The sequence below is a fragment of the Danio rerio genome, chromosome 23 (genome assembly GCF_052040795.2).
Source record: "Danio rerio strain M-AB ecotype USA chromosome 23, GRCz13ab, whole genome shotgun sequence".
Classification (NCBI taxonomy): domain Eukaryota; kingdom Metazoa; phylum Chordata; class Actinopteri; order Cypriniformes; family Danionidae; genus Danio; species Danio rerio.
The window spans coordinates 35,703,102-35,716,464 of record NC_141043.1 but is presented as its reverse complement, the minus strand read 5'-3'; the positions used below and the strand labels follow the sequence as shown (position 1 = coordinate 35,716,464).

The 13,363-nt window shown below is 35.6% G+C and overlaps 1 protein-coding gene across 21 annotated transcripts in view; it reads left to right on the top strand.

The window, feature by feature from the left end:
* The window catches only part of plxna2 (plexin A2), a 775,091-nt gene that overhangs the window by 692,119 nt on the left and 69,609 nt on the right, over nucleotides 1-13,363 (top strand). For all 21 annotated transcript variants that reach the window (XM_087307494.1, XM_087307492.1, XM_087307488.1 and 18 more), the window contains 2 exons: nucleotides 11,052-11,291; nucleotides 11,750-11,893. In XM_087307494.1, coding sequence (XP_087163620.1) covers nucleotides 11,052-11,291; nucleotides 11,750-11,893 — 384 coding nt within the window. The remainder of the gene's footprint in view (nucleotides 1-11,051; nucleotides 11,292-11,749; nucleotides 11,894-13,363) is intronic.

Sequence of the window (13,363 nt, the reverse complement as noted above, 5' to 3'; positions counted from 1 at the left end):
GGGTGGTCCATGAACTGGAGAAGTGCTGGAATAGTCATTATGCGCTGTCATTATTGCAGTAAGCAATCATTTAGCACCCACTTTTAAACTATATGACTATCAGCACACTTACTACATTAAGTCAAGCTACTGTATCTGCATTAAATGTCTTGCTCAGTGACAAATGTAGAGATACTGTAGACCACCAACCATTCAACCTTCAACCACATCATTCTGTGTGTAAATATATAGAAGTATACACACTTACATTCAAAAGTTTTACAATGACATCATCATACACTCACCGGCCACATTATTAGGTACACCTGTCCAACTGCTCGTTAACGCAAATTTCTAATCAGCCAATCACATGGAAGCAACTCTATGCATTTAGGCATGTAGACATGTTCAAGACGATCTGCTACAGTTCAAACCAAGCATCAGAATGAAGAAGAATGGTGATTTAAGTGACTTTTAACGTGGCGTGTTTGTTGGTGCCAGATGGGCTGGTCTGAGTTTTTCAGAAACTGCTGATCTACTGGGATTTTCACGTACAACCATCTCTAGGGTTTTCAGAGAATAGTGCAAAAAAGAGAAAATATCTAGTAAGCGGCAGTGCTGTGGGCGCAAATGCCTTGTTGATGAGGTCAGAGGAGAATGGCCAGACTGGTTTGAGCTAATAGAAAGGCAACAGTAACTTTCCAGTACCTGAATCTATGCCATACAGAATTAAGGCAGTTCTAAGGGCAAAAGGGGGCCTAACTCAGTACTAGTAAAGTGTACCTAATAATAGGCCGGTGATTGTATACTACTGTAAAAAAATTAAAAAGGGGGGGGTTCGAAGGAACTATAGGAACTTTTAATATTTATTTTTTAAAGGAATTAATAAAATTTACCAACAAAGGATGACAAACATTTCATAATACAGACACTGGCAAATTTTTAACTAACAGAAAATCATTGGCTGGTTGTTCAAACTACTCATATTTAAAATGTTTCTCACATTTTTGAGGATTTAAACTTAACCCTAACTTTTTTATGTTCAATCCATTTAAATTTGCGGAATAAAATTAGGTTAACTTAATCGATTTGTGTTGGGACAACATGAAGGAAGTGTGTGGAACCCAGCAATTTTTACAGTGCACAAATATACTAGCTATGTCTTTTTTCAGAGGCTGCATCCTCCGAAGGATGCATTTGAAAGTTGCTGCGTCATCAAAGACTATCTCATTTCAAAAAAATTTGAAGGCTCCTTCAAATGCAGCCTCCAAACACGTTCTTCATTTACCACGTAATAAAGTATACAACTGGTGGATCATTCGAGATCTCGAACATACTAAGACTAAATTGCATGCTGATAACGGCAGGCCGATTTTAAAAGAAAACTTCAGATTACAGTTTATATTTATGAATTAGGTTTTAGTTTTCTTGGATATCTAAACATGTTATTAAAGAAAAAGAGTATGAAATGTCTTACTAAAAAAGTGATTTTATAGACAGTGTACATTTTTATCTATACATGTATGGATCAAAAGAAATATATTTCCAGCTTTTGTAAACTTTATTTTGCCTTCATTACATAAAATCATTACAAATTTTATTACCACTTTTTAGCAACACCTATTACAGTCGCAAGGTGATGAGATCTGTTCTTTGTAGGCTAGATTGTCTTAATTGAAAACACTTGGTAGGACCTATATGAACTTCAAAGGACTCGCCTTTGGAGGATGCAATTTCTGAAATGAGACACAGCTACAGTTAAATAGACTTTATGGAGCTTGTAAATATGTATATTAAGCATATACTGCATTTTGTGTTCTGACAAGATGTAAACAGATGCATCACAAATAGCTCTTTATGCTTCTCCCATTTTCAAAATAAGAGACCCACACACATATTTGATTAATGCAACCTTTGATAAACTTAAAAATAAGAGAGATATTATCATTGTAATCTCACTAGGAATGTTGTTGCACTACCTAGGATGTTTATATTAATAATCCTGTTCACATTATAACAGTTGGTGTTTTGTTCTGATTGGCTTGCTTTTCACTGAGATTTTACACTCAAAAGATTTACATGGGAATGGGGAAACAATGGTGTCTAAGGCTTATGTTAAGCCATTTCCATGCACTCAACACTTTTTGTTCAGATATGTCTGGGTATTGCTAGATTTTTATTCTATGACACCTTTAATACTTTTATGTAGCAATGAATGATATTATATGATGTATAATGCTACAAAAGACTTCCATTTCAGAGGATTGCTGTTCTTTTGAACTTTCTTTTCATCAAAGACTTCTCACCAAGGCTGCAAAAAAAAAGTATTTTAACAGCAATATTTGAATGCATTTTAAAATGTCATATATTCTGGTAAAAGAAGAGCTGAATTTTCAGCATCTTCAGTGTTTCATGATTCTTTAGAAATCGTGGTAATATAGTTTTGGTGCACAAAAAAACATGCCTTACTATTTCTTGTTACTATTAAGATGATTTCATTAGTGAACAGAATGAAGCAACAGTATTTATTTTAAAACAGAAATGTTTCACTGATATTTTTTATACATTTAATGTATCCTTGCTAAATAAACATTTATTTCTTAGGGGGAGATTAGTGTATGGAACAAAATAAATGCCAAAAGTATTGAATTAAAGAGCATGTTAAATAGCACAAACTGAAAAAAAACACTGAATTAACAGGTGCAAAATATTCACTATCCTTTATGTGATCTCCAGCTGGCTTCCATTACATATTTTACTCATACTCATTTTATTACTTATAATGTCCAAGACACTAAAATATTAAATGCTACTTTTGTGCCTTTATTAGCTTTTTTGTAGCCTATTTACCAAGTTAAAAATCTTAAACTATTCCATCTCCACCTGCTGGTGAAAAAGCAGCTGGCGATCTTCAATCTGCAATCTATTGCTTTTCCTGCAGTTCCCGGATGTAATGGCGAATTTTAACAGTCGAATTTGAACCAGTAAATTTATGTAAGCGAATATTTGAACTGAAATAAAATGAACTGAAAATGACCTTTTTTGAATATTATGCACCGTATTTTTAAAGGGCATTGAATTTTTGTAAGTGAAATCTGAAAATTGAATATGAATTATTAAATTTATAAGTATGAAAACTTGTTTGAATTTTTTTTTTTTAGTTAAAACATTCACAGCTTAAATAAACAGCTTTGTTAAATATCAGGACCTAAATATACAAACTCTGGAATTCTGGAACAAGCACTTGTTAATTCAGTGTATTATTTTTCAGTTTGTGCTATTCAACATGCTACTTAATTAAATACTTTTGGCATTTATTTTGTTCTGTATTATAGTGAGCCTAAACTTATTTTCCAGTGTGTCCTCCAGTGTGAAAGATCATTCACAGCAAAAACCTATGAAAGCGTGTACTTAACAAATAAATAAAAAAAATAAAAGTAACTACAATAATAAGCATGTAGCCCATAACATGTTTTTGAATCTCAAAGGAAGCTTCTTATAATGTCTCTACTGTATATTCAGAGCCTCGTTCTTTTGAGCTCTGTTAAGAATCGCATTTTTTGTGGATTTGACTAGATCTGCATTTCCCCGGTGTCCTCTCGGTTACCTCACGTGTGGTGCTGTGGAGTGTGTAATGGGATTACAGGTTTTGATGACAGTGTGACTTCAGAGTTATTGAATTCCATTCATTTTTAACCAGATCCAGCCTCTCTGAGCTGCAAGAGAGCTTCTGTTGTCATGCAAACATGGTGCGTAATGTAAAGTGCCTAAAGAAGAGATGAGGCCACGTCAAATGCTGTTCAAACCTACACACCGTTCAGTCAGCTGCCATAAAAAGCTGTAATTCTGAAAGCTTGTTTTGTATACATTTCTTAGAAAAATTATGTCAGTGCTTCAAAATGCTTAATATTTTAGGTTGACCAAACTCAAAAGTGTTGCTTTTGGATATTAAACAATTCTTTATGCTCTTTCTTGATTAAATTTTTTTAAGTATACCAAGAATACAGATTACATTGCTGTTATTAATGCTGTAACTTTGGTGTTGTTGGATGCCTGATTCTGATTGTCCGATGAACATTCTAAGATGTGTGGTTATTTTTAAATATATATATAAGATAAAATAGCACAGCTGAAGTAGTTCCAGGCAGGCCTTGACTACATTACAGTTCCATATCACTACGCCAGATGATTTCAGATATTTCAATGCTAACTACAGACAAATATCCAATCAAAAGAAAACACAACAAAAGGTTTTGGGTGAGAAGCGCAAGAAATTAATTCAACATACAGCAGTGGATTGGGGACAAAATCCTGAAAAATAACTTAAAAGACAACACCTTTACTCATATAATTCAATGGGTCTTCCTCAATTATTATGTACTTAAATTATTGTAGGCTTACGTTTTATTGTGAATTTATGTAAATATTTGTTGTTGTCACTTTGCGTGTACTTTTATTATATTATTCGATATACAGTCAGGTCCATAAATATTGGGACATTGACCCAATTCTTTGACTGTCAGCTTTAATTTGAGGGTATTTACATCCAAATCAGGTGAATGGTGTAGGAATTACAAGAGTTTGCATATGTGCCTCACACTTGTGTTGGTTTATAGACCCAAAAAATGCAACAATTGTGTTGATAATATTTATGGACCTGACTGTATGTATTTTAATGTTATCCACCATTGTTTTGAGTTTAGATGGCATTTTAAAAGTTTTGATTTGACACCAGTATCGTTCATTTATTTATTCATTTATTAATCAATTTTCCTTCGGCTTAATGCCTTATTTATTAGTGGTCGCCATAGTGGAATGAACCGCCGGGCACACTTTACAATAAGGTTCATTAGTCAATGTTAATTAATGCATTTACTAACATGAACAAACAATGACCTATTAATTTACTACTGTATTTGTTCATGTTAGTTAACGTGAGTTAATAAAAATACAGTAGTTCATTGTTAGTTCATGTTAACTCATGGTGCATTAACTAATGTTAACAAGCATGGACTTGGATGTTAATAATACATTAGTAAATGTTCAATTATGATTAACAAATGCTGTACATGTGTTGTTCATGTAGTTTATGTCAGTAAATGCATTAACTAATGAACCTTATTGTAAAGTGTTACCGAACCGCCAACTTCTCCGTATGTTTTAAACACTGAATGCCCTTCCACCTGCAGCCCAGTACTGAAAACCATCCATACATTCTTAAATACATTCTTTAATGTCATCCACTCTTTTTTGAGACTTTTTAGAGCCCCTATTATGCGTTATAGAAGCTCATATTTTGGTTTTGGGAGTCTCCAACAACAGGCTAATAACACTTTCATTGTCTTTTGATTCGTTTGTTCCCAAACCCCTCAATTGTGTGAGGCTAATTGGTATTGTTTCATGTCGATGTCAATACGAAAAGACAAATGATCCAGATGAAAGATGAATCCCTTAAAACGACTCTTAGTCAAATCTATATTTTTAAACAAGGTGCATTTTTGGATTTAACCCTCAGTTGGATGTTTTCATTCACTTAGAGTTGTGTTGCACTGTGTATGGAGGGTCATTTTCAAAAACCTTTAATAGGGGCTCTTTAAGCATCAGTTTAGACGCTTTAAAACCAAGTATAGGTTTGATACCTATGTCATAAAGTCCAAATGATATCTAACCCAGGTATAAAATGTGAGGCAAAATAGTCCAGTTTTCCTGGAGTTATTATGAAAAACTGTGAAAATGTAAAAATTCACTTTTAAAAACACAAAATGTCACTAAAACCTTGCATCCGAAAGCAAAAGCTTTGTTTTCCTCCCCTTATATTATTATTCTCAGATCAGAATCTGGCCTTAAGGACGAAATTGTTTCCTTTGCCATAGTGTTTGTTAGTAATGGCACTGACCTAGTGAGCAGACAAAAGCCAATACTAGTTAATCACTGACAAGAAAACCATCTCCAGCTCAGCATTGACAAATATGACTTATAATCCCACTCCTCGAGGCCCGAGTGAAGAGGACGAGCAAAGGAATGGGGAACCAAAAAGCTACGGAATGAGATGCACCCTCAATCGGAGGAAAATCAAGTTTGTGTGGTCAGAATGAGTTAGTATCGATTGCGGCTCTGGCTGCGAGTAGGAGGTGTGCTGCTCGCCGCTCCTGCCGTGCTTTGAAGATATTTAGCTCTAATTAAGTTTCTCCCCTGAGAGTCAGAGAGAAGAAAGAAATGAGATGAAAACCTCCCGGCACAGTCAGAGTTTCACAGCAATCAATTCTGTTGTTGGAGCGTCGCTGCTGTTCTCTACTCGCTGCCCGTGTGTCCGTCATGTGTGACTGCTGATGTTTATGCAGTTGTTGAAGAAGTGCTAAAGTTTGCACCAGTTCAGCTTAGCAATGTGAAAACACTAGATCTGAGGCCTAACACTGTGTCCTAACTACACGTGACAATACAAGATTCCAGCAACAAGGAAAATGGCTGTCCACATTAAACGCGATGAAACACAACAGAAGCATTTAAATATCAGCCATTCAGAAGCGCAGAATAGCGAACTGCACTTTCAGTGGCATAGTAGGGTTTATAATTTAATAAATACATATTAGACCTCTTCATTATTAATTGCCTACTGAGTGACATCAAATTCCCTTTAGGGCAAGTCATTTCACTCGGCAGCCATCTTTGAAACGCCTCTCGGGCCTTATGCTCAGGCTTTCTTTCTGAATGGAGAAAGTTAAATTCTCCAAAAATGTGTGCCAAGCTTACGATTACATTTCAGATCTGGAATCACCAATAAAATTGAACAACAATAGTCTCTTAAATTTAGTTTCTTAAATCACAGAAAATATATATATTTTTTCTCAGGCTGCTGAAGCTGTGTATGCACACGGCAACAGAACAGAGTCGTAACACACATCTGGTCTGAGCCCCTCCTTCTAAAAACGTAGTCTTTAGTGATCAATGATTGGCTCCTTTGCTAGTAGGTGGGGCTTCCTTTGCTAAAGCGGCCATATTGACCGCTACACTTTTCCCTATTCAAAACTATACGAGTGACATGTCTTGTGTATTCTATTGTCTTTGGTGACGTACAGAATGCTGTTGGTTTTCACTGAGTCATTTTTATTTTAAAATTATTTGCTTGTTGTTTTTGTTTTTTTTTAAAGATCTGAGGTAAACTATTTGCTGGTCTATCTAAACTATCCAGTTAAACCAGAGATGCTCAAACTAGGGCCCACGGGCCAAAGTTGGCCCAGGCTAACCTTTGATTTGATTTCAGAAGAGAAGGAGAATGATGGGGATGGTTAAGAGACTGTTATTTCTAATTTAATGTAACATTTACTTTGTTTTATTGCTAAGCTATAAAGATCTAACTGAAATGAAATGTTTCAAATTTAGATTCAGATTTGTTTTCGTAAATGTACATTCTGTCACCCAATGGATAGAAGTAATGCAGAGACATCAGTGAGCAAATTAAGGCAAAGGCAGATTCTGCTTGTATTCAGCATTGAGCTCCACTTTGTTACAAATGTGGTTGTTTATGTTTTTATTGTAATATGTTATCATTTAAAAATGTATACTACATTAGTTGATACGATTAAAAGTAACGTTTTCAATTTATTTTTAAATATTATGAACATAAAATTGGAAATTACATAATGCAACTTTAATGTAATATAGTTTGGTATATTTACCTTCGGCCCACAGCTCTCAATGATATTTGGTTTTTGGTCCTTCATACGAAAAATTATGTGCAACACTGGTTTAAACTATCTGCTTTCAGTAGTAAGGCTGTAAATTTCATTAAAAATGGCATTCAAACTCACATTGGTAGTATTTAATATTGAATAAAGCACATAATCAGCTCCTGAGGCGATAAGCATAGTAGTTTATGTTGTTCAGCCACATGTTGCGGAAATAAAAAACTTTGTGCATCACCATCATGGATGGTTAGGATAAAAACAAATCAAACTTGTGACATTTTCTGTGGTCATCCTTATTTTAAAAACAAATAAAGAAACGGAAGAGATTGAAAGTTTTGGGCAGGGCCACATTTGCAATTATTAAAAATGTCCCAACATGTTTTCAACGGTTTTACCATTACTGATAACTTAGTCTTGATAAATTCCTAAGATTTATACATTCATTGATTTTCTTTTTGGCTTTTTCTCTTTATTAATCTGGGGTCGCCAACGCTGAATGAATCAACTTATCCTTATGTTTTTTTACACAGCTGATGACATTCCTTAAATAATACATATAAACAATAATAAATTTTAATACCAATTATGCCCTAATCGAAAGAGTTTATTGTCGTCTAAACTTGGTTTGTCTGATGTTCTCTGCTTTTCTGCATTTTCATTTTGCTTATGCGGCTCTTGGCCTGGTTATTGCTGCCTGGAGATACCTTTATTGTTTTGTTTTGTTTTTCATTAGTTTCTCATTATTGTACTGCAGCATCTTTTGTTGTTATTTTTTATTTAAAATTAAAAAGTACTGTTAATTATAATCACCTCTGTCATGTACTTCGCCATTTTAATAAAAATGGGAAAATTGGCTTAATTGTCATGAAAGTAATTTCACTATGCAGCAGTTACAAATTGGCAAAGTAATTATAGTTTTAAAGCAAAAATGTTAAAAACTAAGTTATAAATAAGTGTTAACTGAAAAAAGCTTTTTCTCTAACTTTATCTCTAACTTTTATTTCTTTTCTTAATTCCATGCAATTTAACATAATACAAATTATTACATCTTTGTGAACATTCATTCATTTTCTTTTCAGCTTAGTCCCGTTATTAATCTGGGGTCACCACAGTGGAATGAACCACCAACTTATCCAGCATATGTTTTACCATTACTGGGAAACACCCATACACACTCATTTACACACATACACTACAGACAATTTAGCTTATTCAATTCACCTATACATGTCTATAGACTGTGGGGGAAACCAGAGCACCCGGAGGAAGCCCACACAAACACGGGGAGAACATGCAAACTCCACACAGAATCGGCAACTGACCCAGCCAAGGCTCAAACCAGCGACCTTCTTCTGTAAGACGATCGTGCTACCCACTGCGCCACCATGCAGCCTCTTTGTGGACAATTTTTTTTAAAATCTATAGACCTTTTTCTTAAAATGCAAAATCAGTCAGACACGTGAACTAGGAGAACGTTTTTTTCTTGCGCTTTAACCACATCTGACAGATTAACATTTTAACGCGCACCTTTCAAAGTTGTGTGTCACAAAAACAACCCGTAATCCACTCAAAACGCTTTTGAAACTTATTTTGGGAGCGAAATTTACCAGTTGTAAACACTGTAAACGGAAGTTCTAAGCATTCTACTGGAAGATGCTGGTCGCTATGGCACCCTCCATGCAGCAGCCAAGAATAAGGTCTATGGAAATATAAAAAAAAAAAACAGTAGTAACTAAAACTGTAGAATGTATATTTAAAAAATAATTAAAAATTGTATATTTTTGAGAAAATAAAAGTGTGCAAAGTTCTCTGTAAGGGGTAGAGTTAGGTGTAGGATTGGTGTAAAGCAGGGCTTCTTAAAGTCCGGACTCTGGTCTGAATCCTTCACTGACAAATGCATAAACCTTGTAAATCAAATTTTTAGTATTTCTGTAAAAACAAAATGTAAAAAACCCGGGCCAAAATAAATTTGAGGGCAAAATAGTTCTCCTGCGTGACTCTGCTGTCATGACATCCAGTAATCATACGAAGCTTTGCGTGTTCGAGCGGGCTAATCACTGGTGCCCGCCTGCCTTAACACTATGCAGCAAATCGATAATTTGAATAGATGAAGATGTCGGCCTCACAGAAAAGAAAACTTGATGAAGAGAATAGACAGTTGAAAGTTGAATGGACAGATAAGTATGCGTTTATTTTGCCACAAAGTCAGCATAAATCCACTCTACTTGATTTGTAATGAGACATTTGCAACTTGTAAAGAGTGGAAATTAGAAACGTCACTAAAAATGGCACTATACACAAAGTTAAGATATAAGAAACGCAAAACTACAACACCTAAAGTTTTCATTAAACACCTTTTGTATTTTTTCACCTTTTTCTGGAGGGATGCAGACCTGGTGCAGTTGCAATCTAAGCTGCATCCAATGCTTTTAATGCGATCACCTAACCGCACCCCTTATCCAACCCCTTACAGTGATGTCCCTAGCTCCATTGAGTGAATTGTGTCTGACATTGCATCTCTGAAATATGCAGTCTCAGCTTGCGTCATCAAGGCTGCATTCAGATACTATTGGCCTACCTTTTGTTGTGTTTGGTACAAAAATGCACTTTCATTAGTGGTTTTGCCAAACTTGCATTGTATTTAATATGTTTTGAATGCAAATGCTTTCCCAGAGATGGGTTGCGGCTGGAAGGGCATCCGCTGCGTAAAAACTTGCTGGATAAGTTGGCGGTTCATTCCACTGTGGCGACTCCGGATTAATAAAGGGACTAAGCCGACAAGAAAATGAATGAATGAATGAATGCAAATGCCACTTGTGATGCATGTCATGGATGTTTATAAAAACAAGTTACATAATATCAATTATTCCAGACCTTTGACTTTAATAAAAATTCTGATTTGGACTTTTTATTGTAGACATTGAAAACCCCTGGTGTAAGGAGTTAAAGACAATTGATAGAGTAAAAAAAGTGTACATCTGTGTGCAAAATCAAATGACCTCTGTCTTTTTCTTCGCCGATTTTGCTCAACACATGGAGCTCATTTCTGCCATGAAGAACAAAATCTCACAGTAATGTGTGATATAGCGAGATTCAATCTGAAGAGTGTCATTTACACGTTTACTGCTTTTCTTTCTGAGTTTGTTTCAGATTTTTTTAATCCTAAAAGCTAGTCTTTCCTTTGTTCTCCATCTCCGTTGTTGTCTAACAAAGGGGGGAATGCATCTGCAGTCTTTTCAGTTCAGTAAAACACTTGAAAACAGATGGTATCAAAGGGATCTTAATGGGAAAGAACTGAAGTGAGATGAAACAATGAATAACAATTACTCTGTCAAAATGCTGATGAAAATAATGCATATTTTCTGTCTCTCTCTCTCATGTTTGCAGGTGTGTAAAGTTCTCAACACCACCACTATGAGCTGTTTCGCTCCCTCTCTGACGGCAGAGTACAGGCCTGGATTGGACTCAGTTAAACATGCGGACGAGTTTGGCTTTATTTTCAACAATGTCCAGGCTCTTCTAGTGTACAACAACACAAACTTCATGTACTACCCGAATCCTTTCTTTGAACCACTCAGCACCAATGGTGTTCTGGAGCAGAAACCTGGCTCACCTATCATTTTAAAGGTACCGGCATCTTTACATTTGATTGAAAAAGGTTGTTGTTAGATTGATCAAGCCAGAATTGATAATTGATTAAGTCAGAATTATTAGGCAATTAGGGTAATTAGGCAAGTCATTGTATAACGATGGTTTGTTCTGTAGATAAATTTGAAAAAATATATTGCTTAAGGGGGCTAATAATTTTGACCTTATAATGTTTTTTTTTTATTTATTAAAAACTGCTTTTATTCTTGCTTAAATAAAACAAATAAGACTTTCTCCAGAAGTTAAAATATTAGAGGAAATACTCTGACTAAATTTCTTACTCTGTTAAGCAATTTAGGAAATAGTTGAAGAAGAAAAAAATTCAGAGAAGGGCTAATCATTTTGACTACTGTATATATATTCAGCAGTATAGATATTTCAGAGATAACAAACCTTCATTCGCCTGGGCTGTTTGTGTGTGTGCGTGTGTGTATCAGGGTAAGAATCTGGTTCCTTCAGCCGCTGGAGGAGTGAAGCTCAATTACACTGTTCTGATTGGAGAGACTCCCTGTTCTGTCACTGTATCTGAGTCTCAACTGCTGTGCGAACCTCCAAATCTTACCGGACAGTACAAAATCATGGTAAGATGGACTTTTAAGTGTTTTTCTTTTAGTTTTCTTGTTTATTTACATTTACATTTAGTCATTTAGCAGACGCTTTTGTCCAAAGCGACTTACAATTGAGCAGGCATTCAGCGATTTAACAAGAAGAGGCTATAGCCCCTTTCACACATACAGACCTTTCTGGAAAATTGCCGGCAATTTTCCGGAAAGGTGTGTATGTGTGAACAGGTCCTTTTTGAAAATACCGGTAAATTCGTTCTGGCTATTTTCCGGAAAGAGAAGTTGTTACATTACCGGCAATTTGCCGGAATGCTGCGCTGTGTGAATGCAGAAGGAAGATTGCCGTAATAAGCGCGTGGACGTCTAGAACGTGCTGACGTGAGACGTCTGCTTTAGCCAATCACAACAGTCAGACGCATTTACGTCCGCGCGGTTTATGAGAATAAAAGTTTTTGAATATTTTTCCAGACACATTTAGCTGCTAGAAGTTAGTCAGATCACGATTATATGTTCTTCTTAATGCAAACTGTGTAAATAATCATCGATGAGATGCTTATGATAAGCCGCTGTTTGTTTAACTTCAAGCTTTGCGTGTGCCTGTGAAACAGCCTGTGAGCGCCTGCACACGCACATATTATGAACATCTAGACATGCGAAAGTGATCCTGCGAAAGTTGTTCACAATATTGATCATCCACAGTTTGTAATTTAGTCAAATGTTTACGAATACAAGCGCAGCCGTTTAGAGCTCATTTCTGGTGAATGATGTCAGAATTTACCGGTATTTTGGAATGGATGTGTAAATGCTCTTTTCCGGAAAATTTCCGTAACGTCCTCGTCTGTGTGAACAGCACTTTTTTGAATATACCGGTAAAGTTGTTTCGGAAATTTTCCGGATATTTACCGGTATCACTGTGTGAAAGGGACTAATGCTCACATTCATTTATTTATTTAGAATACATACATTATTTTTTATTATTTGGAAATAAAATCTCATATAGTAAATTACACTACCATTTAAAAGTCAGTTATTTACATGTAGTCATTTAGCAGGCACTTTTGTTCAAAGCGACTTACAATTGAGGAGGTATTCAGCGATTCAACTAGAAGAGGCAATACACGCAAGAAGTGCTAATTAAGTGCTAGAGTTCGGAGAGCGGAGTGTTTTCATATTGAGAGAAAAGAGTGTTTCTGCACGGGTTTTGCCAAGCCCACTCACCTGTGTGAAGCACACCTCCTAAATGTACAATGTTGTTGTTGTTGTTGTTGTTGTTTTAGAGATATTGAGGGATTTTAACAAGTTGTATAGTGCAAATGAGCAAAACTGGTGCAAGTGTCGATTAAAATGACAGAGGGATTAAAGAGTGAGTTTTCTGCAGGTGGTTTGTCAAGCCCACTCACCTGTGTGAGGCACACTTAGAGTCGCAAAGTTTTAAGATTGTCGTGTGGTGGGGTTAGGGGGGAGTTATTATTAATTATTATCATGTTT